Below are 25197 nucleotides of genomic sequence, written 5' to 3'. Positions count from 1 at the left end.
TGTATACATCTAGCCCTTCTTTGGACACTGTGTTAACAAACCTCCAAACGAGCTTCAATGCCATACAAAACTCCTTCTGTGGCCTCCAACTGCTCTTAAACGCTAGTAAAACTAAATGCATGTTCTTCAACCGATCGCTGCCCGCACCCGCCCGCCTGACTATCATCACTACTCTGGACTGTTCTGACTTAGTGTGGACAACTATGTGGACAACTACAAATACCTAGGTGTCTGGCTAGACTGTAGACTCTCCTTCCAGACTCATCTTAAGCATCTCCAATCCAAAATGACATCTAGAATCGGCTTCCTATTTTGCAACAAAGCCTCCTTCACTCACGCTGCCAAACATACCCTTGTAAAACTGACTATCCTACCAATCCTCGACTTCGACGATGTAATTTACAAAATAGCCTCCAACACTGTACTCATCAAACTGGATGCAGTCTATCACAGTGCCATCCGTTTTTTCACCAAAGCCCCATAAACCACCCACCACTGCGACCTGTATGCTCTCGTCGGCTGGCCTTCGCTACATATTCGTCGCCAGACCCACTGGCTCCAGGTCATCTATAAGTCTTTGCTAGGTAAAGCTCCGCCTTATCTCAGCTCACTGGTCACAATAACAACACCCACCCGTAGCACGTGCTCCAGCAGGTATATCTCACTGGTCATCCCCAATGCCAACACCCACTTTGGCCGCCTTTCCTTACTGTTCCTTACTGTTCTCTACATCTAGAATCGGCTTCCTATTTTGCAACAAAGCCTCCTTCTGCCAATGACTGGAATGAATTGCAAAAATATCTGAAGTTGGACACTGATATCTCCCTCACTAACTTTAAGCATCAGCTATCTGAGCAGCTTACCAATCGCTGCAGCTGTACATATCCCATCTGTAAATAGCTCACCCAACTACCTACCTTATCCCCAAATTGTTTTTATTTACTTTTTTGCTCTTTTGCAACACCAGTATTTCTACTTGCACATCATCATCTGCACATCTATCACTTCAGTGTTAATTTGCTCAATTGTAATTACTTTGTTACTAAGGCCTATTTATTGCCTTACCTCCTTACTCCATTTGCACACACTGTATATATTTTTCTATTGTGTTATTGACTGTACTTTTGTTTATCCTATGTGTAACTCTGTGTTGTTTTTTTGTCGCACTGCTTTGCTTTATCTTGGCCAGGTCGCAGTTGTAAATGAGAACTTGTTCTCAACTGGCCTACCTGGTTAAATAAAGGTGAAATAAAATTTTTTAATAAAAATACTGAAGGAGGAGATAACCTCCCCCCATCAGGTGCATCCTATATGCCTGCACTACAAAGGCAGCAGCTGGGCAATTCCATAGAAACAGAATTAAGATTTATGCTGTGTGTCCATATCAGCTGGGCAATTCTGTGTGTACAGAGTTACGCTGAGACTAAGATTTTTCACATGAAAATGTATGCCAAAAAAACTCTAAATGGTTTGTTTAACTTTAAAATCAGTGTTTTTTTGTTTGATATACATTTTAAAGTGAAAAATCAGAGTCTCAGCGTAACTCCGTTCACATGGAAGTGCACCGCTGATATGGACACACAGCAGAAGTCACCACACCAGTCTCCTATAGCTGTAACTCAGAGTCACTGAGCTGTGACTGTTTAGCTGTTCTCTCACTGTCCTTTCAGCTGTTTGTCCTGAATTTGAATGTGTACAGCTTTAAGTTAATATTGTGTGTGTCTGCATGTGTGCTTGAGTGAGGTAATCAGTTATCCTATAGGAGTCATATATTCAATAACCTCAGAATAACACAAAAAAACATATAATAAAACAATGTAACAAACCGGTCATGCTGGAGGATGTTGCAGGCAGCAGAACGTTCTCCACGGCGTCTCCAGACTCTGTCACGTCTGTCACGTGCTCAGTGTGAACCTGCTTTCATCTGTGAAGAGCACAGGGCGCCAGTGGCAAATTTGCCAATCTTGGTGTTCTCTGGCAAATGCCAAATGTCCTGCACGGTGTTGGGCTGTAAGCACAACCCCCACCTGTGGACGTCGGGCCCTCATACCACCCTCATGGAATCTGTTTCTGACCGTTTCAGCAGACACATACACATTTGTGGCCTGCTGGAGGTTATTTTGCAGGGCTCTGGCAGTGCTCCTCCTGCTCCTCCTTGCACAAAGGCAGAGGTAGCGGTCCTGCTGCTGGGTTGTTGCCCTCCTACGGCCTCCTCCACGTCTCCTGATGTACTGGCCTGTCTCCTGGTAGCGCATCCATGCTCTGAACACTACGCTGACAGACACAGCAAACCTTCTTGCCACAGCTCGCATTGATGTGCCATCCTGGATGAGCTGCACTACCTGAGCCACTTGTGTGGGTTGTAGACTCCGTCTCATGCTACCACTAGAGTGAAAGCACCGCCAGCATTCAAAAGTGACCAAAACATCAGCCAGGAAGCATAGGAACTGAGAAGTGGTCTGTGATCACCACCTGCAGAACCACTCCTTTATTGGGGGTGTCTTGCTAATTGCCTATAATTTCCACCTGTTGTCTATTCCATTTGCACAACAGCATGTGAAATGTATTGTCAATCAGTGTTGCTTCCTAAGTGGACAGTTTGATTCCACAGAAGTGTGATTGACTTGGAGTTACATTGTGTTGTTGAAGTGTTCCCTTTATTTTTTTGAGCAGTGTATATTCTCAACTCTCCTCTTTTATATAGACAGAAACTTGCAGGCCTACATGTTTGTGTTGCATTTGCCAGCCACTTGATGGTGCAAGTGTAACTCATATCACAGCATTGACACTGCACTATGCATACTGTGTGTGCTTGTGTGTGTGTGAGAGACTATGTGTGAGTAAGGAGAGAGAGCGAGAGAGAGGGGTGAAGGGGGACTGATTGCCTGAAACGGAGCAGTCGCACCCCATAAACGGTGTAACAGTCGATCTTGTGCCATGCTGCCGTTGGTCCTCCTAGGTTTTGCCGTTGCCTTTTCGTTTGGACAGAATGACACGGGGCCTCTTGTTTTGGAGGGAAAGTGTCTGGTGGTTTGTGACGCGAACCCATCTGCAGAGGGAGCGTTCACCTCTTCCTTCGGGATATCTGTCCGGGCAGGCGATGCTAAAGTGGCTTTCTCTGCGCTCAGGGGAACCAACCACGAACCTTCTGATATGAGCAATAAGTCTCTGACCATCTACTTTGATCAGGTCAGGGATGAATTCTATTCCTTTATTATTTGTGTTTACAAATTAGCATAATCTTCATAATGTACGTGTTTAATATTTCTTTGTATTTTTTTCAGTTATTAGTAAACATTGGCAACCATTTTGATCTGCAAGCAAGTGTATTTCAAGCACCAAGAAGAGGCATTTACAGTTTCAGCTTCCATGTGGTGAAGGTTTACAACCGGCAGACTATACAGGTGAGTGCACAGAGAGGTCTTGATTTAGTTGAGACACCAATTGTGGACTTGTTTTTTTTGTATCACATATCCATGGCATTGCATTCTGCAGGTGAACTTGATGCACAACGAATACCCTATCATATCAGCTTTCGCCGGGGACCAGGATGTCACTCGAGAGGCTGCGAGCAATTCAGTTCTTCTGCACATGGAACGGGAGGACAAACTCTACTTGAAGCTTGAGCGGGGAAATCTAATGGGTGGATGGAGGTACTCAACGTTTTCTGGATTCTTGGTTTTTCCACTCTAAGTCTCAAATCAAGTGATTCTTATTTTATTCAAGGACGTTGGCCACCCTTCTTTGGACTTTAATTATGAAGAAATGTATAACTGACTGTGAGATGAAGTAGGCTATTTTGGTCATTTATGATGAAATTATTCTGTGCTATAATGTTGGGATTTGTATTGCTGAATGTGACTGATTGTTGGTATAATATGATATAAATTGCAAAGAGTAGCCTGTTCAAGCGAATGTCAATTGCACTCATTCAGTGGCTATCCAAGGTCCTGAATCCGCATACACGGATATACTCGGTAGCTGTCAGTGGTGCTGAAATCGCAAAGCGCATCGAGCTAACAGGTGGCGATTGAATGTTGGCTCTGGTGTCAACGTTGTTGCAGTAGTGCAATTGAAATACTGTAATAATAATAAAAAAACATTTCCTCCTCATGCTGGCAATTGGACCTATACTGCACATTGAGATTATGTACTGAACAGTTTAACCTCTAAATAAAGACGACTGACTTGAACGTGTGTGTGTGTGTGTGTGTGTGTGTGTGTGTGTGTGTGTGTGTGTGTGTGTGTGTGTGTGTGTGTTAGACGAGAAAGAGAGAGAGTACATAGAGTTTTCATTACACCTACAGTTGAAGTCGGAAGTTTACATACACCTTAGCCAAATACATTTAAACTCAGTTTTTCACAATTCCTGACTTTTAATCAGAGTAAAAATTCCCTGTCTTAGGTCAGTTAGGATCACCACTTTATTTGAAGAATGTGAAATGTCAGAATAATAGTAGAGGGAATGATTTATTTCATCTTTATTTCTTTCATCACATTCCCAGTGGGTCAGAAGTTTACATACACTCAACTAGTATTTGGTAGCATTGCCGTTAAATTGTTTAACTTGGGTCAAATGTTTCGGGTAGCCTTCCATAAGCTTCCCACAATAAGTTGTGTGAATTTTGGCCCATTCCTCCTGACAGAGCTGGTGTAACTGAGTCAGGTTTGTAGGCCTCCTTGCTCGAACACGCTTTTTTAGTTCTGCCCACAAATTTTCTATAGGATTGATGTCAGGGCTTGTGATGGCCACTCCAATACCTTGACTTTGTTGTCCTTAAGCCATTTTGCCACAACTTTGGAAGTATGCTTGGGGTCATTGTCCATTTGGAAGACCCATTTGCGACCAAGCTTTAACATCCTGACTGATGTCTTGAGATGTTGCTTCAATATATCCACATAATATTCCTACCTCATGATGCCATATATTTTGTGAAGTGCACCAGACCCTCCTGCAGCAAAGCACCCCACAACATGATATTACCACCCCCGTACTTCACGGTTGGGATGGTGTTCTTCGGCATGCAAGCCTCCCCCTTTTTCCTCCAAACATAACGATGGTCAATATGGCCTAACAGTTCTATTTTTTTTCATCAGACCAGAGGACATTTCTCCAAAAAGTACGATCTTTGTCCTCATGTGCAGTTGGCTTTTTTATGGCGGTTTTGGAGAAGTGGCTTCTTCCTTGCTGAGCGGCCTTTCAGGTTATGTCGATGTAGGACTCGTTTTACTGTGGATATAGATACTTTTGTACCTGTTTCCTTGTTGTGAATTGAATTGAATTTCCTTGAATTGTGATACAGTGAATTATAAGTGAAATAATCTGTCTGTAAACAATTGTTGGAAAAATTACTTGTCATGCACAAAGTAGATGTCCTAACCGACTTGCCAAAACTATAGTTTGTGAACAAGAAATTTGTGAAGTGGTTGAAAAACTCCAACCTAAGTGTATGTAAACTTCCGACCTCAACTGTATCTATACACTCTTATAAAAAAGGTGTTATCTAGAACATAAAAGGGTTCTTCAGCTGTCCCCATAGGAGAACCATTTGAAGAACCCTTTTTAGTTCCAGGTAGAACCCTTTTGTGTTCCATGTAAAAACCCTTTCCACAAAGGGTTCTAAATGGAACCAAAAAGGGTTCTCCTATGGCGACAGTCGAATAACCCTTTTGGAACCCTTTTTTCTAAGAGTGTATTAGGATGACACGTATCATTTACCTTGACATTATAAAATCACTCTCTCTTTCTGTCTCTCTCTCATTCATCGTGATATCCCTCTTACCCCAGCAGCAGTCACGTCTGGTGAGCGTGCACCCCTGTGCCTTCAAAATAAAGTACTCAGATTGTGAAAAGCACCAATTCAACAGCTCCTCAGCGTGAGACCATCGCTGTAGCCTTTTGATGTCTGTCCTCTGCCTCTGAGTTCACACAGAGAGCAATAGAATGATCAAGGAAAAAACTCTCTGCACTATGCTGACAACTGGCATGTAAAAGTCCATAATCATTCCTCTCTTTGAAACATCATGTGGATTTGCCCTTTCTTATTGAGATGGGAAGTATCCTTTTGCCAGAAACCCAGCTGACCTTGATCCTGGCTGTACCTAGTTAACCCTGACTTAACTCTCATGGGAAACACTTGGCACACAGAATGCTGATTATTCACTAACTGGCTTCAAAAAGGTATCATAAACTGCGTTTACACAGGCAGCCCAATTCTGATCTTTTGACAGATTATTGAAAAAAAGAGATTGGTCAAATGATCAGAATTAGGCTGCATGTGTAAACGCAGTCATAGACATTTACACTGAGTGTACTAAACATTAGGAACACCTTCCTAATATTGAGTTGAACCCATTTTGACCTCAGAACAGCCTCAAAACTACAAGGTGTCTAAAGCTTTCCACAGGGATGCTGGCCCATGTTGAGTCCAATCCTTCCAACGGTTGTGTCAAGTTGGTTGGATGTCCTTTGTGTGGTGGACCATTTTTGATACACACGAGAAACTGTTGAGCATTAAAAACCCAGCAGTGTTACAGTTATTGACACACTCAAACCGGTGTGCCTGCCACCTACTACCATACTCCGTTCAAAGGCATTTACATTTTGCCCATTCACCCTCTGAATAGCACACATACACAATCCCTGTCTAAATTGTCTCAGGGATTTAAAAAAATCCTTCTTTAACCTGTCCTCCCCTTCATCTACACTGATTGAAGTGGATTTAACAAGTGACATCAATAAGGGATCATAGCTTTCACCTGGATTCACCTGGTCAGTCTGTCATGGAAAGAGCAGGTGATCATAATGTTTTGTATACACAGTGCATATTACCATTTCTTTGCCATTATTATATTCATATTCTTCTTTAGATCTTATTGAATTAATCACAAGCCCATTTTCCCATGGCAACTCTAACATGGAAGTTGAATCCCAGCCCCCGTCCCTGCAGGAGGCCTTTTGCCTCTTGGTAGGCCATCCATTGTAAATAAGAATTTGTTCTTAACTGACTTGCCTGGTTAAATAAAGGGGGGAAGATTATTATTTATATATATTTACAGTTGAAGTCTGAAATTTACATACACTTAGGTTGGAGTCATTAAAACTAGTTTTTCAACCACTCCACAAATTTCTTGTTAACAAACTATAGTTTTGGCAAGTCGGTTAGGACATCTACTTCGTGCATGACACAAGTAATATTTCCAACAATTGTTGACAGACAAATTAATTCACTTATAATTCACCGTATCACAATTCCAGTGGGTCAGAAGTTTACAAACACTAAGTTGACTGTGCCTTTAAACAGCTTGGGAAAATGCAGAAAATTATATCATGGCTTTAGAAGCTTCTGATAGGCTAATTGACATCATTTGAGTCAATTGGAGTTGTACCTGTGGAAGTATTTCAAGGCCTACCTTCAAAATCAGTGCCTCTTTGCTTGACATCATGGGAAAATCAAAAGAAATCAGCCAAGACCTCAGAAAATAAATTGTAGTCCTCCACAAGTCTGGTTCATCTTTGGGAGCAATTTCCAAACGCCTGAAGGTACCACGTTCATCTGTACAAACAATAGTACGCAAGTATAAACACCATGGGAACACGCAGCCATCATACCGCTCAGAAAGGAGACGCGTTCTGTCTCCTAGAGATGAACGTATTTTGGTGCGAAAAGTGCAAATCAATCCCAGAACAACAGCAAAGGACCCTGTGAAGATGCTGGAGGAAACAGGTACAAAAGTATCTATATCCACAGTAAAACGAGTCCTGTATCGACATAACCTGAAAGGTCGCTCAGCAAGGAAGAAGCCACTTCTCCAAAACCGCCATAAAAAAGCCAGACTACGGTTTGCAACTGCACATGGGGACAAAGATCGTACTTTTTGGAGAAATGTCATCTGGTCTGATGAAACAAAAATAGAACTGTTTGGCCATAATGACCATCGTTATGTTTGGAGGAAAAAGGGGAAGCTTGCAAGTCGAAGAACACCATCCCAACCGTGAAGCACGGGGGTGGCAGCATCATGTTGTGGGGTGCTTTGCTGCAGGAGGGACTGGTGCACTTCACAAAATAGATGGCATCATGAGGTAGGAAAATTATGTGAATATATTGAAGCAACATCTCAAGACATCAGTCAGGAAGTTAAAGCTTGGTCACAAATGGGTCTTCCAATTGGACAATAACCCCAAGCATACTTCCACAGTTCTGGCAAAATGGCTTAAGGACAACAAAGTCAAGGTATTGGAGTGGCCATTACAAAGCCCTGACATCAACCCTATAGAAAATGTATGGGCAGAACTGAAAAAGCGTGTGTGAGCAAGGAGGCCTACAAACCTGACTCAGTTACACCAGCTCTGTCAGGAGGAATGGGCCAAAATTCACCCAATTTATTGTGGAAGGCTACCCGAAACGTTTGACCCAAGTTAAACAATTTAACGGCAATGCTACCAAATACTAATTGAGTGTATGTAAACTTCTGACCCACTGGGAATGTGATGAAAGAAATAAAAGCTGAAATAAATCCTTCTCTCTACTATTATTCTGACATTTCACATTCTTCAAATAAAGTGGTGATCCTAACTGACCTAAGACAGGGAATTTTTACTAGGATTAAATGTCAGGAATTGTAACGAGTGTTGTGTGTGGAGGACCAAGACGCAACAGGGAAGTGTATACTTATCTTATCTTTTTAATATATAAGGAGAAACAAAATAAACACGTATACAATTAACAGAAACGACACTAACAGTTCTGTCATGTGACAAGCACAAAACAGAATACAACTACCCACAATCCACAATACAAACACACCCCTAATTATAGGACCTTCAATCAGAGGCAACGATAGACAGCTGCCTCCAACTGAAGGCCCAAACACCAATTAACTAAACATAGAAATACAAATGACTAGACAAAACATAGAAATAAACTAACATAGAACAATAACCAAAACCCTGGACTAATAAATCAAATACCCCTCTCTACATGGACACATACACACAACCACCCTGAACCACATAAAACAAATACCCCCTGCCACGTCCTGACCAAACTAAGGTCAGAACGTGACAGGAATTGTGAAAAACTGAGTTTAAATGTATTTGGCTAAGGTGTATGTAAACTAACGACTTCAACTGTACATATACAGTCGTGGCCAAAAGTTTTGAGAATGACAAATATTAATTTCCACAAAGTTTGCTGCTTCAGTGTCTTTAGATTTTTTTGTCAGATGTTACTATGGAATACTGAAGTATAATTACAAGCATTTCATAAGTGTCAAAGGCTTTTATTGACAATTACATGAAGTTGATGCAGAGTCAATATTTGCAGTGTTGACCCTTCTTTTTCAAGACCTCTGCAATCCGCCCTGGCATGCTGTCAATTAACTTCTGGGCCACATCCTGACTGATGGCAGACCATTCTTGCATAATCAATGCTTGGAGTTTGTCAGAATTTGTGGGTTTTTGTTTGTTCACCCGCCTCTTGAGGATTGACCACAAGTTCTCAAGGGGATAAAGGTCTCGGGAGTTTCCTGGCCATTGACCCAAAATATCGATGTTTTGTTCCCCAAACCACTTAGTTATCACTTTTGCCTTATGGCAAGGTGCTCCATCATGCTGGAAAAGGCATTGTTCGTCACCAAACTGTTCCTGGATAGTTGGGAGAAGTTGCTCTCTGAGGATGTGTTGGTACTTCCGGCGCCGACAGAGATGGCCGCCTCGCTTCGCGTTCCTAGGAAACTATGTCATACCCTACATTACTCATCTCATATGTATATACTGTACTCTATACCATCTACTTCATCTTGCCTATGCCGTTCGGCCATCGCTCATTCATATATTTGTATGTACATATTCTTATTCATTCCTTTTCACTTGTGTGTATAAGGTAGTTGTTGTGAAATTGTTAGGTTAGATTACTTGTTAGATATTACTGCATGGTCGGAACTAGAAGCACAAGCATTTTGCTACACTCGCATTAACATCTGCTAACCATGTGTATGTGACAAATGAAATTTGATTTGATTTGATTGCCATTCTTTATTCATGGCTGTGTTCTTAGGCAAAATTGTGTGAGCCCACTCCCTTGGCTGAGAAGCAACCCCACACATGAATGGTCTCAGGATGCTTTACTGTTGGCATGACAGAGGACTGATGGTAGTGCTCACCTTGTCTTCTCCGGACAAGCTTTTTTCCGGATGCCCCAAACAATCGGAAAGGGGATTCATCAGAGAAAATGATTTTACCCCAGTCCTCAGCAGTCCAATCCCTGTACCTTTTGCAGAATATTAGTCTGTCCCTGATGTTTTTCCTGGAGAAAAGTGGCTTCTTTGCTGCCCTCCTTGACACCAGGCCATCCTCCAAAAGTCTTCACCTCACTGTGCGTGCAGATGCACTCACACCTGCCTGCTGCCATTCCTGAGCAAGCTCTGTACTGGTGGTGCCCCGATCCCGCAGCTGAATCGACTTTAGGAGACGGTCCTGGCGCTTGCTAGACTTTCTTGGGCACTCTGAAGCGTTCTTCACAACAATTGAACCGCTCTCCTTGAAGTTCTTGATGATCCGATAAATGGTTGATTTAGGTGCAATCTTACTGGCAGCAATATCCTTGCCTATGAAGCCCTTTTTGTGCAAAACAATGATGACAGCACGTGTTTCCTTGCAGGTAACCATGGTTGACAGAGGAAGAACAATGATTCCAAGCACCACCCTCCTTTTGAAGCTTCCAGTCTGTTATTCGAACTCAATCAGCATGACAGAGTGATCTCCAGCATTGTCCTCGTCAACACTCACACCTGTGTTAACGAGAGAATCAATGACATGATGTCAGCTGGTCCTTTTGTGGCAGGGCTGAAATGCAGTGGAAAGGTTTTTTGGGGATTCAGTTCATTTCCATGGCAAAGAAAGACTTTGCAATTATTTACCATTCATCTGATCACTCTTCATGACATTCTGGAGTATATGCAAATTGCCATCATACAAACTGAGGCAGCAGACTTTGTGAAAATTAATATTTGTGTCATTCTCAAAACTTTTGGCCACGACTGTACAGTACCAGTCAAAAGTTTGAACACACCTACTCATTCAATGTTTTTTCTTTATTTGTACTATTTTCTACATTGTAGAATAATAGTGAAAACATCAAAACTATGAAATAACACATATGGAATCATGTAGTAACCAAAAAAAGTGTTAACCAAATCAATATATATTTTATATCTTAGATTCTTCAAAGTAGCCACCCTTTGCCTTGATGACAGCTTTACACGCTCTTAGCATTCTCTCAACCAGCTTCACGAGGTCACCTGGAATGCTTTTCCAACAGTCTTGAAGGAGTTCCCACATATGCTGAATTTGTTAGCTGATGTTCCTTCACTCTGCGGTCCAACTCGTCCCAAACCATCTCAATTGGGTTGAGGTCGGGTGATTGTGGAGGCCAGGTCATTTGATGCAGCACTTCATCACTCTCCTTCTTGGTCAAATAGCCCTTCCACAGCCTGGAGGTGTGTTGGGTCATTGTCCTGTTGAAAAACAAATGATAATCCCACTAAGCGCAAACAAGATGGGATGGCGTATCGCTGCAGAATGCTGTGGTAGCCATGCTGGTTAAGCGTGCCTTGAATTCTAAATAAATCACCGACACTGTCACCAGCAAAGCACCTCCACACCATCATACCTCCTCCTCCATGCTTCACGGTGGGAACCACACATGCGGAGATGATCCGTTCACCTACTCTGCGTCTCACAAAGGCACGGCGGTTGGAACCAATAATCTCACATTTTGATTCATCAGACCAATGAGTGCCAGTTTCATCATAGTGCTTGATGGTTTTTGCAACTGCACTTGAAGAAACTTTCAAAGTTCTTGACATTTTCCGGACTGACTGACCTTCATGTCTTAAAGTAATGATGTCGTTTATCTTTGCTTATTTGAGCTGTTCTTGCCATAATATGGACTTGATTTTTTACCAAATATGGCTATCTTCTGTATACCAACCCTACCTTGTCACAACACAACTGATTGGCTCAAACGCATTAAGACGGAAATAAATTCCACAACTTAACTTTTAACAAGGCACACCTGTTAATTGAAATGCTGGTTGAGAAAATGCTGGTTGAGAGAATGCCAAGAGTGTGCAAAGCTGTCATCAAGGCAACGGGTGGCTACTTTGAAGAAACTGAAATAGAAAATATATTTTTATTACTACATGATTCCATATGTGTTATTTCATAGTTTTTATGTCTTCAATATTATTCTACAATGTAGAAAATAGTTAACATAAAGAAAAAACGAAATTAGTAGGTGTGTCCAAACTTTTGACTGGTGCTTTATTTATACACATATACAGTGCCTTGCGAAAGTATTCGGCCCCCTTGAACTTTTCGACCTTTTGCCACATTTCAGGCTTCAAACATAAAGATATAAAACTGTAATTTTCTGTGAAGAATCAACAACAAGTGGGACACAATCATGAAGTGGAACGAAATTTATTGGATATTTCAAACTTTTTTAACAAATAAAAAACGGAAAAATTGGGCGTGCAAAATTATTCAGCCCCTTTACTAAAAGTGCAGCAAACTCTCTCCAGAAGTTCAGTGAGGATCTCTGAATGATCCAATGTTGACCTAAATGACTAATGATGATAAATAGAATCCACCTGTGTGTAATCAAGTCTCCGTATAAATGCACCTGCTCTGTGATAGTCTCAGAGGTCCGTTTAAAGCACAGAGAGCATCATGAAGAACAAGGAACACACCAGGCAGGTCCGAGATACTGTTGTGGAGAAGTTAAGCCGGATTTGGATACAAAAAGATTTCCCAAGCTTTAAACATCCCAAGGAGCACTGTGCAAGCGATAATATTGAAATGGAAGGAGTATCAGACCACTGCAAATCTACGAAGACCCGGCCGTCCCTCTAAACTTTCAGCTCATACAAGGAGAAGACTGATCAGAGATGCAGCCAAGAGGCCCATGATCACTCTGGATGAACTGCAGAGATCTACAGCTGAGGTGGGAGACTCTGTCCATAGGACAACAATCAGTCGTATACTGCACAAATCTGGCCTTTATGGAAGAGTGGCAAGAAGAAAGCCATTTCTTAAAGATATCCATAAAAAGTGTCGTTTAAAGTTTGCCACTAGCCACCTGGGAGACACACCAAACATGTGGAAGAAGGTGCTCTGGTCAGATGAAACCAAAATCGAACTTTTTGGCAACAATGCAAAACGTTATGTTTGGCGTAAAAGCAACACAGCTCATCACCCCGAACACACCATCCCCACTGTCAAACATGGTGGTGGCAGCATCATGGTTTGGGCCTGCTTTTCTTCAGCAGGGGCAGGGAAGATGGTTAAAATTGATGGGAAGATGGATGGAGCCAAATACAGGACCATTCTGGAAGAAAACCTGATGGAGTCTGCAAAAGACCTGAGACTGGGACGGAGATTTGTCTTCCAACAAGACAATGATCCAAAACATAAAGCAAAATCTACAATGGAATGGTTCACAAATAAACATATCCAGGTGTTAGAATGGCCAAGTCAAAGTCCAGACCTGAATCCAATCGAGAATCTGTGGAAAGAACTGAAAACTGCTGTTCAAACGCTCTCCATCCAACCTCACTGAGCTCGAGCTGTTTTGCAAGGAGGAATGGGCAAAAATTTCAGTCTCTCGATGTGCAAAACTGATAGAGACATACCCCAAGCGACTTACAGCTGTAATCGCAGCAAAAGGTGGCGCTACAAAGTATTAACTTAAGGGGGCTGAATAATTTTGCACACCCAATTTTTCAGTTTTTTATTTGTTAAAAAAGTTTGAAATATCCAATAAATTTCGTTCCACTTCATGATTGTGTCCCACTTGTTGTTGATTCTTCACAAAAAATTAGTTTTATATCTTTATGTTTGAAGCCTGAAATGTGGCAAAAGGTCGAAAAGTTCAAGGGGGCCGAATACTTTCGCAAGGCACTGTATATACACTACCGTTCAAAAGTTTGGGGTCACTTAGAAATGTCCTTGTTTTTGAAAATGTTTGTCCATTAAAATAACATCAAATTGATCAGAAATACAGTGTAGACATTGTTAATGTTGTAAATGACTATTGTAGCTGGAAACGGCAGATTTTTTATGGAATATCTACTTAGGTGTACAGAGGCCCATTATCAGCAACCATCACTCCTGTGTGGCATGTTGTGTTAGCTAATCTAAGTTTATAATTTTAAAAGTCTCATTAGAAAACCCTTTTGCAATTATGTTAGCACAGCTGAAAATGGTTGTGCTGTTTAAAGAAACAATAAAACTGGCCTTCTTTAGACTAGTTAGTCAGTCATTTACAACATTAACAATGTTTAAAGAAACAATAAAACTGGCCTTCTTTAGACTAGTTAGTCAATAGTCATTTACAACATTAACAATGTCTACACTGTATTTCTGATCAATCTGATGTTATTTTAATGGACAAAAAATGTCTAAGTGTCCCCAAACTTTTGAATGGTAGTGTGTGTATATATATATATATATATATATATATATATATATATATATACACTTTCCATATCCACCAAGGACAGATTCAATCTTCATCCTGATTGGCAAACATGATTATTGGTCACATCCGCATGTGTTGGCAGCCAGCTCAAAGTAATCTCCTACTTCAGTGAAGCTGTCACTGGATGAGCATGCATGGCGTTCCACATTATTATCCGAAACTGTGCTGCATAAGAAGCCCTCTAATGTGAAGATACATGCAGCGCTGGATAAGAAGCCCTCTGGGGTTAGTGGTGGCAGATGGCATGACTTTCAGAATAAAGCATCAATGTGACAAACTTCTGCAGGGCCAAGAACCCGCTGTAAGTACTGAGATTACTGTTTGACTCTGTAGTCTATGGGTGGTTTGATGGAAAATAAAACATACAATGATTATCGCTAATTACAGCCTCTGCTATTAAAATATCAAAAAACATATGTTTTTTATTTAACTTGGCAAGTCAGTTAAGAACAAATTCTTACTTACAATGAGGGGCTACCCTGGACAATGCTGTGCACCGCACTACGGGACTCCCAAACACGGCCGGATGTGATACAGCCTGGAACCGAACCAGGGACTGTAGTGACGCCTCTTGCACTGAGATGCAGTGCCGCTGCGCCACTTGGGAGCCCAAATCATATTAGGCTTATTACTGCTGTTTCAGTGCCATCACCTGGGATTAAAGCCACAAGAAGTCCGACTGCCACTTCCTCTTCTGTTCTCAGAGGGCATTCATAAAAATGTACAAATATTCAGCCTCATCCCAACATTTCACCCTTAGAATGATTTGTTGTATAATCAAAACTGTTAAACAAAAGAGCGAAATTAGTTATTAAAAGTTGGTTATGAAAATGCATTGTTCATAGATAAAGATAGTAGGCTACTCTGGTGATTGGGGCAGCTGGCCAGGCTGAGGCTACTTTTCAGTCGCCTGAGAGATACAGGATCCAGTGACATGTTGAGAAGAGGAGGGAGTAGCTGGCAAAGACGGGGTGGGATTCCGTTTTAACACCACTTTAACTGGAGGATTCGTGATCTCTGTAGACTGAGAAGCCCGGACATTTTAAATATGTATTGCGTCATTTTAAATTCAGAGTCACATTTTCAAATGAAAACTTTCTGTATGATGATTAACAACATACAGACTTATCTGTGAATAAGTCCTTTATTAACAGTAATAAACACCCCTCCTTTAACTGCATTCAAGATGTGCAATAAAAACGGTGTACAGCCGTTCAAAAAAGTAAGTTTAGGTGATATCAAGTATTCTACCATAGGTAGCAACTCATGATCTGAAAAGTAACAAGGTGAAGCAATTTTCCTTATACATAGTGACAGGCAAACAGTCAAGTTAAGGCTACAAAAACAAGCCATTATCCCTATATGGTTATACACAGTCAATGGCGATTAGTTCTCCCAAATCATAGCTTCAGATGTGTGGTGATCAAATATTATTTCTCCATATACTCAATGTAATTCACATGCCATGAGTAACCATCAATGAGGCAAAAGAAAAAACTTCTAACTAAAGACTCAGCAGAGACAACTTTCAGGTATCAAAATCATACTACCTACAGACCACGAACAAAAACTGTTTTAATGTAGGACAACAAACCACATAGGATAATGAGGTAATGTTGAGTGTAGTAATGATTAGATAATGTATGTGCTTTATATAACAATCTAGTAAAAAAACACGAGTTGGCGCACACCCAAAAATGTTTGCAGAGGTGCTGACTAACTGACACACTGAAGAAAGCACTGCGTGCCGAAACGTTGGTTGTACCCAAATTGTTGGGAGCATATTGAGTGTACGAAATTCTCTCTTTTTACATGCTTTATATAACAAAACACTTGGTCTATCAAAACAGAATTTACAGAAATAATCCAATGTAACAAAAAGCTGATTAAGATTCAGCTTCAAGCCTTGGCTTTGAGGTGGGGAGTATAACTGTATGGCTCACTAGACATGTCAGTTACTGGCATTGGCTGGTGGACACATCACTGGGTTAGGGTCATGTCCAAAAGATTAAAAACTAGGCCTATTTCATTATGTTGCTTATCTAAAATGTGCAAGAAAGTCCAACTGGGTTTCATTGATCCTCTTCAGTAGTGCTTTTCCTGCAAGTAATCTTTCATCTTGTTTGGCAAAGGCAATTTCTGGATAAGGTCAATGCGTGTGTACTGACGGATGACAAACCGACAGAGGTACTGCATGGAGCGCACCTGCATAAACCTTGAGATAGGGTTTGTCAGTCTGACAGGATACGTGGCGGTCCCTGGTGTACGAGACCGTGAATAGCAGAAGGCTCCACTCTCAGAATCTCTGATGGAATGTTCAATGAGTTCCACTATTGATATGTGACCCTCCACATCTGGCTGTTCGTAGAAACTGAAACTGCCATTGGAGTGTTCGATCCTGGTGTGGAGGGTCTTACCCTGTGAACGAAAGCTCAAGCTCAAAAGATAACGATCGTCTGAGCTGTCTCGCACCAAGAATGACCCATCTGGTAGGCTAGCAAGTTTTTCCTCAGCTTCCCAACGCGTTATAGGACCCCAGTACCAACCCTGCTTGGCCAGTTTCTTTAGCTCTACTGTAAGGCTGGTTACAATCATGGGCCCGCTGTGCTGAACAGCATCATAAACCCTGCCAACGCCAGGGGCTGAATTGGGGTCAAAGTTGAGATGGTGCATCACTCTCTCTGCACCGTGCGAGTGAGAAGAACCACCATATACTTGGAAACTCCATCGGATGTGACTGCCAGGTAGCTGAGGTAGCAAAGGGGAGAGAGGAGAATCTATTCTAGAGTCTGGAATCAAGACACCTGCAGATTCATAGAGCAGTCTATTCACTGATGGGTCCATGAATATGTCTGGTGACATCAGCTCCTCCTGGTCAATGGGGTCTTCCGCTGCATGAGGAGGGAAGCCCTCAGGCTGAGGAACCTCATCTATTGGAGAGGAATTATCCAAGCCTTTTTCAAGGTCATCATCTAAAGGCATTGCATAGTGAATATAGTTCTGAGGTGATAGTCCAATGATCGCAGGCACATTTTCAACATCAATATCTAGATGCAAATCACAATTCTGAGGCTCAGTGCTCTCAGATGAATCCTGAAAAGGCCTATCCATCTGGGGGTCAGGGAATTCTTTCTGAATGCCATACAGAGATGGGCTTGGGTCTGATGAGTGTATCATAGCTTTCACTTTTCCATCCATTCTAAGGCATGTTTCCTCAGAATTCGCTGCCCTGAGGGCCCATGGCGTGGGGCTATAATGGTGGCTACTAGATCTTAGATGGTGCTGTGATTTTACATCGTTAAAGAAAATGGGTGCTGAGGAGCACGAGAATGTGTCATCTTCACAGGTTACGGATGTGGAACTTTCTTTTATTTTACTTTTCTGTTTTGCCGAAAGCCTCCTTTTCAGTGATCCCATAAGACTCTCACTTTTTGAGCCGTTCTTACGGCCTTTCTTCTCCTCATGATCAAAGTCGTTACAAACAAGTTCTTTGCTGTAACATTTTCCAAACATTGAATCTGTTGAAAAGTTGGTAGCTGAATTTGGCTGTGGAACAACATCCTCTCCCTCCTCTTTGCCTTTTAGGTTGAATGACTTCCGTATTGTTTTCAGACTAATTTTCTTCATTTTGGAAGTCCCTCAGACATGTGGGGATCTCATAGATGTGTGGATGGCCACAAAGGTTGTCCTTCAAAAGCAGTCATCCCTGAAGAAAAAAAAAATCCCATTAATTTATTCCACATCAAGACAAGACAAAGAATACATATCCTATAGTAGTTGTCATAACATTTTGAATACCGCACAGTCTTATCAATCATGAATAGCTACATTTCTACGGTAGCCTGCTTTTCCAACTAATGGCGATATCTATGAAGAAGCCTAACACTCCAGATACATCCTGATGCTAGAACAAGTGTTTGGATGCTCGCTAGCTAGCCAGCTAAGGTGGCCACCCAAGAAACAAAGAGGGCTAGCTGGCTAGCTTCTTTCATACTTCGATTAACTTTTGATATTACCTGTCATCCTCTGTTAAAACGGTTTTCCCAGTAAAATGTCAAGATCGATGCATTTTGAGTTCGCTAGGAAATCAAAGCACTTGGCTTGGTTTTGACAGCTAACATTACTGCCTAACGACGTTAGCTAGCTTCTGACAGGCTGCTAGCCAGGTATCTAGCAAGCTAACTGGCTTTAGAGATCCCACACGAGACAATGTAGAAAAATCAATACAAACTATGTCTAACTGTTTAGGAAGCTAGCTAAATAACGTTATATTTGTTTTTTGAACATTCCTTGCAGAACTGCTGTAGCTAATAAGTTGCACATTTGTAGCTATACTTAGCTAATGCTAGCTATCTAGCTAGAACTTTTCAGTCTCCCTTCCTGTCGTTGTCCTTTGTTTACATGACTATTGCATTGTGGGAAAAGGCATCCCCCAGGACTGAACGCATTGATAATCACCTCAATTTACATGTACATTTTCATATTTAGCCTACACAATACATTTGGTGTCACATATTTGATTTAAATCAGCACAAAACCTTTCCAAAATAAAACCTTAACCTTTGTTTTAGAATTAGATTCCAAGGGTGTATTCATTCCGCCAATTCTGTTGCAAAACCTGAATTTGTCAACTAGAAACACTCGTTTTACTCTGTTTGCTTCCATTTCCTTCTTGATGGTAACCGGTTTCCGTAATGAATACGCCCCCGAGGTGTATTCATTAGTAGGATTTGCAAAACGTTTTGTAAAGGAAACAGTTTACCGTTTACTCTAGGAACCTAATGGAAGCAAACAGAGAAAATGGAACGAAACGGGGAGGGACCTTCCTGAAACTCTCGTTTTCATTGAAAATGTTTTTCGTTTGGAGTAAACGGTTTTATTGTAAAATTATTGTAACAATACTTAGCCAGTATAGGATATTTGGGCAAAAGACCTAAACCCTCGAACACATAATGAAACAGGCATGGTATTTAATTTTAATATTGACCCTGCATGTTAGTTTCCAGCTTTATGTCCTTCCATGCAGTGGAAGTCCACTGCTTCATGTCTCATAGGCCTAGGTTTGAATGTTTGCTTAGTAATGGAGGATATATAGATTATTAATGTTCTACAGAACTGTTGCTTTTGGACAGCATGAAATAAAAAAGAAAACACAGCAATTCCACTCCCATATCCACAAGAGCTCCCAAATGAACTCCTCAGACAATGACAGCACTGTCCATAAAAAGGGCTTCAGGCGCTGCTTTGTGCACTGTATGGTCCCGAAAGTAAAACATGTTTGTTTTAATTGGAAAGGATGTAAAAGATGCCCAATGCGTATTTCTTTGAGAAAATATGTTATGCTCTAGAAATGATCTTTACCCTTAAAATTACAGTACAGATTGAGGCAGACATTGTTTTCATGCTTTTGAGGAGAATGAGCTTTATTCAATGTCATCTGACTTTATACTGAGTCACGAGGCAAGTAGTGGTGCAGCCAGATGGGAAACGAGCATGAGTAATTTGTGTGATCACTGGGTCAAAACCCAAAGCCCTGATAAGTCATTCTTTAACACAGACATGCACCATGGCGGCTGTACAATGGGAGCAGACAGCATACGCGACAATAAGGTTAATTAGACTGCAATGCTCAGTATGAGAGAGCTCCCAATGACCCACATCACAAGCTGTTCCCATCTCTCCAAATTAAGTATTTCCCAGCATCTCTGAGTGAGGTGAATGACAGATCACAAATTAACACTGATTGTTCATGTGAACCCTCATTCTGTTCACTTTGGGGGGAGTTTAACTAAGATCTTGATCACTGAGGGCACTGAGGGACATGGTTAACTTCTAGAACTTTTAAGAATAATAGACAAAAAATTGTTGGATATAATGAGCTGTAAATTAACAAGAATTGGCCAGGTTCCTCTCTCACTTCCCCTCTCTTTCGCTCTCTCTCTCTCTCTCTCTCTCTCTCTCTCTCTCTCTCTCTCTCTCTCTCTCTCTCTCCCCCTCATTCTCATTATTTCCATTTCTCCACCTTGATCATTTTGTGCACTTTGAGCTTGAGGGTAGGTGTTGAAAGTAATTCATGTCAGCAGAATGGGTTGATCTCTTCTCATCTCTTCCTCTCCCAGTCCTAGTAGGTTTGTTTGTTCTTTTGCCCCCTCACGTTTCTGTATCTGCTTCCTCTCCAATAGGTTTCTGGCCCCCCAGGCCTGGCATGCCACCCACTGCTGGAGAAAGGCATCCTGGGAAAGTGGGATGCTGCCATCAAGAGGTGCAATGGCATCTCCGCTAAAATATAAAATATTAAAGTAATTCAAGAAATGCTGAATTATAGTAAGTCAGGTTGAAATAACTGCAGATATTTTAACTCTGTAGAACCCCCAGAATGTAGCTGTTTACATTTAGCTATTTCTTTACTTTCTTTGATTAGCAATGATTATTATAAATTGTGGTTTGATCAGAATGAGACGACACTTGGGTTATTCCATAGGGACCTTTCTCTGTGCCCTGTACGTTCCCCTAATGGTACAGGAGTATACATACATTATCTTCAGTGCTTTGACAGAACTTTTATCCTGCAGAGGGCATCATTGTCATTGTTCGTTTGCACATCCCCTCTAGACCCCTCTTAAAAACTAGTGCTACTGCTTTTAGCAAAAAGGTGAAATGAGCTTCATGATAAATTGATTAAAGTCATAAACGTAACTTCAATACATAAATGGAAAATGCAATTTGTTGTTTGGTCAAGTTCATGCAGATGTGCCTATTTGGGGAAAATAATGCATGTGCTGTGACAGTCAGAATTGATTTATAGCCTTTTGATTCAGTATGAATATACAAATATTAAATCATCACTATCTACAAGGGACTGAATTCAAAATTACATAGGAAAGAACATGTTAATCTAAACAGAGGCAGTCATTTCTATGCACCCCTCCAGATACACTACTGTGGCTGCTATGTATTTGTATTTGTATTGATTATGGATCCCCATTAGCTGCTACCAAGGCAGTAGCTACTCTTCCTGGTGTCCAGCAAAATTAAGTGTTATACATTTTTTAAAACATTACAATACATTCAAAACAGATTTCACAACATATTAAGTGTACAGTCCCACTGGGCAAAACTGGTTGAATCAATGTTGTTTCCACGTCATAAAAAAAATCAGTGTGAAAACTGATTGGATTTGAAAAAAGTCATCCAATGACATGGTCAAATTCTTTGTTGATTTCACATTAAAGTTGACAACTCAACCAAATAAATAAAAACTAGATGTTGAACTGACGTCTGTGCCCAGTTAGGTGACTCTAAGTAACGGAAGTAAAGTACATAAACTCAAGTCTATTTGTTAGCCTGGTTCCTTATGTAGGCAAAAATCATAATAAAAAACAGGTGAGGGCTGGAGCTGGCAATTGGTGCTGGTTGTTGGCACCATTCTTTTATGGCTTGGCAGCTGCATGTTGGTCCTGCACCCCCATTTCATCAAGACAAAAAGCTACTATTTTATACTCCTTATACTCCACGATTCTAGAATGGTTTATGTGTGAATGGTGAAAAAAAGGAGAAATCAAAACCCTCCTGTAAACAGAAAAAGGTCAGAGATGACGTGGGGAGTGAGGCCCGGCCCCTTGGTGACTATATTCTTAAGTGTGTAAATTCTATTTGTAGCCTTGCTTGTTGTTTACAGTCTGCACTCCAAACCCAAGAAACTAAATAAATATGGAGGCTTGGACGAATTCTTATGTCACTAGAGTGGTTATTTTGAGTCTCTACTGTGCAGTGAAAATGCAAGTGGGTGATATATTGTGTAGATTAACTTTTATATACACTACCGTTCAGAAGTTTGGGGTCACTTAGAAATGTCCTTGCTTTCGAAAGAAAAGCTAATTTTCTGTCCATTAAAATAACATCAAATTGATCAGAAATACAGTATAGACATTGTTAATGTTGTAAAAGTCACTTCGCCCCCACACACTGACTCGGTACCGGTGCCCCCTGTATATAGCCTCGTTATTGTTATTCTTATTGTGTTACTTTTTATTATTACTTTTTATTTTAGCCTACTTGGCAAATATTTTCTTCTTCTTGAACTGCACTGTTGGTTAAGGGCTTGTAAGTAAGCATTTCACGGTAAAGTCTACACTTGTTGTATTCGGGGGCATGTGACAAATAAAGTTTGATTTGATTTGAAATGACTATTGTAGCTGGAAACGGCTGATCTTTTTATGGAATATCTACATAGGCGTACAGAGGCCCATTATCAGCAACCAACAGTCCTGTGTTCCAATGGCACAGTGTGTTAGCTAATCCAAGTTTATCATTTTAAAAGGCTAATTGATCATTAGAAAAACCTTTTGCAATTATGTTAGCACATCTGAAAACTGTTGTTCTGATTAAAGAAGCAATAAAACTGGCCTTCTTTAGATTAATTGAGTATCTGGAGCATCAGCATTTGTGGGTTCGAATACAGGCTCAAAATGGCCAGAAACAAAGAACTTTCTTCTGAAACTCGTCACTCTATTCTTGTTCTGTGAAATGAAGGCTATTCCATGCGAGAAATTTCCAAGAAACTGAAGATCTCGTACAACGCTGTGTACAACTCCCTTCACAGAACAGCGCAAACTGTCTCTAACCAGAATAGAAAGAGGAGTGGGAGGCCCCGTGCGCAACTGTGTCTCAGCCTCCAGTATTTATGCTGCAGTAGTTTATGTGTCGGGGGGCTAGGGTCAGTCTGTTACATCTGGAGTATTTCTCTTGTCTTATCCGGTGACCTGTGTGAATTTAAATATGCTCTCTCTAATTCTCTCTTTCTCTCTTTCTTTCTTTCTCTCGGAGGACCTGAGCCCTAGGACCATGCCTCAGGACTACCTGGCATGATGACTCCTTGCTGTCCCCAGTCCACCTGGCCGTGCTGCTGCTCCAGTTTCAACTGTTCTGCCTGCGGCTATGGAACCCTGACCTGTTCACCGGACGTGCTTGTTGCACCCTCGACAACTACTATGATTATTATTATTTGACCATGCTGGTCATTTATGAACATTTTAACATCTTGACCATGTTCTGTTATAATATCCACCCGGCACAGCCAGAAGAGGACTGGCCACCCCTCATAGCCTGCTTCCTCTCTAGGTTTCTTCCTCGGTTTTTGGCCTTTCTAGGGAGTTTTTCCTAGGGAGTTTTTCCTAGCCACCGTGTTTCTTTCACATGCATTGCTTGCTGTTTGGGGTTTTAGGCTGGGTTTCTGTACAGCACTTTGAGATATCAGCTGATGTACGAAGGGCTATATAAATACATTTGATTTGATTTGATTTGATACAAGAGGACAAGTACATTAGAGTGTCTAGTTTGAGAAACAGACACCTCACAAGTCCTCAACTGGCAGCTTCATTAAATAGTACCCGCAAAACACCAGTCTCACATCAACGGCAAAGAGGTGACTCCGGGATGCTGGACCCCAAAATTTTGAACGGTTGTGTATTTCATACTGTAGGGCACAGTATCTACAATTACTTTCAATTGCATTCACAATGCAGGTCTCCAGTCAGAAAGCATATTGTGTTTGTCAAAAGAAGTAAAGAGTAAACCAGTTGCCCCACAGAGGGGCTAACTGATGCAAAGCTGCATGTTTGTAAGACGTACTGTATACTGTACTGTACACAAGTGGCCAATTAATGAGTATTAGTATAGTGAAAGTGGAGGCTCCACAGAGGAGGAAAGGGAGGACCACCAAAACAAAAATAATGAAAGATTTAAAAAGTTATTATTTTTTAGATAAAACTATACTAAATATATTCACATGTCACCAAATAATTGATTGAAATACACTGTTTTGCAATGAAGTTCTACAGTAGCCTCAATAGCACTCTGTATGGTAGCACCATGGTGTTGCCGGAAGACAGCTAGTTTCCGTCCTCCTCTGGGCACATTGACTTCAATACAAAACCTAGGAGGCTCATGGTTCTCACCCCCTTCTATAGACTTACACGGTAATTATGACAACTTCCGGAGGACATCCTTCAACCTATCAGAGCTCTTGCAGCATGAATTGACATGTTCACCCAATCAAAGAATCAGAGAATGAATCTAGTACTGAAAGCATGTACTACAGCTAGCTAGCACTGCAGTCCATAACATGTGATGAGTTGTTGACTCAAAGACAGAGAAAGACAATAGTTGAACAGTTTTGAACAAATACATTTCTTTAAAAAGGAAGAAGAAGCAAGAGAAAGAGAGAGAGATAGCTATATTTCGTTGTATTTCACTTTCACATAGCTAGCGTATGCCGCTAGCTAGTTTAGCCTACTCAAACACCCGGCTCAAACAGAGAGGGTTGCTCTGTTAGCTAGCTGGCTATGGCTATCCAACACTGGAACTCTTCCAAGTCAATGTAAGCTTTTGGTTGTATAAATGTATTGCCACCTGGGCTGCCGGTGTAACCGCTAAACTGCTTGCTGACTGTAGACTGTACTGCATGATTGTAGCAGGTTTCCTAACGTGTTAGAAGACATTAGCTAATATGGTGACAACGATGTAGGCTGTGTGTAGCAGTTAGCGGTTATGATATAGTTTGCCTTGGAAAGTTTTTTTCGCCTGGTCACAGACTGCTGATGTGTTGTTCACAAGTGAAGGGAAAGGTGAGAGGAGGAGAGCGCATATAGATGCA

General features: G+C 41.2%; 2 protein-coding genes across 3 annotated transcripts; one reads left to right on the top strand and one right to left on the bottom strand.

Annotated features, from left to right (window-relative positions):
- The first annotated feature begins 2937 nt into the window (after positions 1–2937).
- LOC106569288 (cerebellin-2-like) lies at positions 2938–4176 on the top strand. Its single transcript, XM_014140474.3, has 3 exons — positions 2938–3189; positions 3285–3404; positions 3496–4176. Exons 1-3 carry the CDS (start codon positions 2938–2940, stop codon positions 3691–3693), a joined length of 570 nt encoding a protein of 189 aa, XP_013995949.1. The 3' UTR covers positions 3694–4176.
- Positions 4177–15668: 11492 nt separating this feature from the next.
- Positions 15669–19234, bottom strand: LOC106569227 (suppressor of cytokine signaling 6). 2 transcript variants are annotated; one of them, XM_014140384.3, is made up of 2 exons: positions 19104–19234; positions 15669–18249 (listed from the first exon to the last, which is right to left on the bottom strand). In XM_014140384.3, the coding sequence occupies exon 2, from the start codon at positions 18168–18170 to the stop codon at positions 16629–16631; it is 1542 nt and encodes a 513-aa protein (XP_013995859.1). In that variant the 5' UTR covers positions 18171–18249; positions 19104–19234; the 3' UTR covers positions 15669–16628. The 2 variants fall into 2 exon arrangements, with proteins under 2 accessions (XP_013995859.1, XP_013995858.1); XM_014140383.3 differs by lacking the exon at positions 19104–19234 and adding an exon at positions 18560–18974.
- Positions 19235–25197: the final 5963 nt, after the last annotated feature.

The sequence above is a fragment of the Salmo salar genome, chromosome 14 (assembly GCF_965601325.2).
Source record: "Salmo salar chromosome 14, fSalSal1, whole genome shotgun sequence".
Classification (NCBI taxonomy): Eukaryota; Metazoa; Chordata; class Actinopteri; order Salmoniformes; family Salmonidae; genus Salmo; species Salmo salar.
The sequence above is the reverse complement of the archived record's forward strand: the minus strand, read 5'-3'. Positions and strand labels throughout refer to the sequence as shown.

What these genes read in the sequence shown, in the direction of transcription:
- LOC106569227 (XM_014140384.3), bottom strand. Translation starts at nt 18,170, where the DNA reads ATGAAGAAAATTAGTCTGAAAACAATACGGAAGTCATTCAACCTAAAA.
- LOC106569288 (XM_014140474.3), top strand. Translation starts at nt 2,938, where the DNA reads ATGCTGCCGTTGGTCCTCCTAGGTTTTGCCGTTGCCTTTTCGTTTGGA. An exon ending in TGACCATCTACTTTGATCAG is followed by an intron (nt 3,190 to 3,284) that starts GTCAGGGATGAA and finishes TATTTTTTTCAG; the next exon opens with TTATTAGTAAACATTGGCAA. An exon ending in ACAACCGGCAGACTATACAG is followed by an intron (nt 3,405 to 3,495) that starts GTGAGTGCACAG and finishes TGCATTCTGCAG; the next exon opens with GTGAACTTGATGCACAACGA.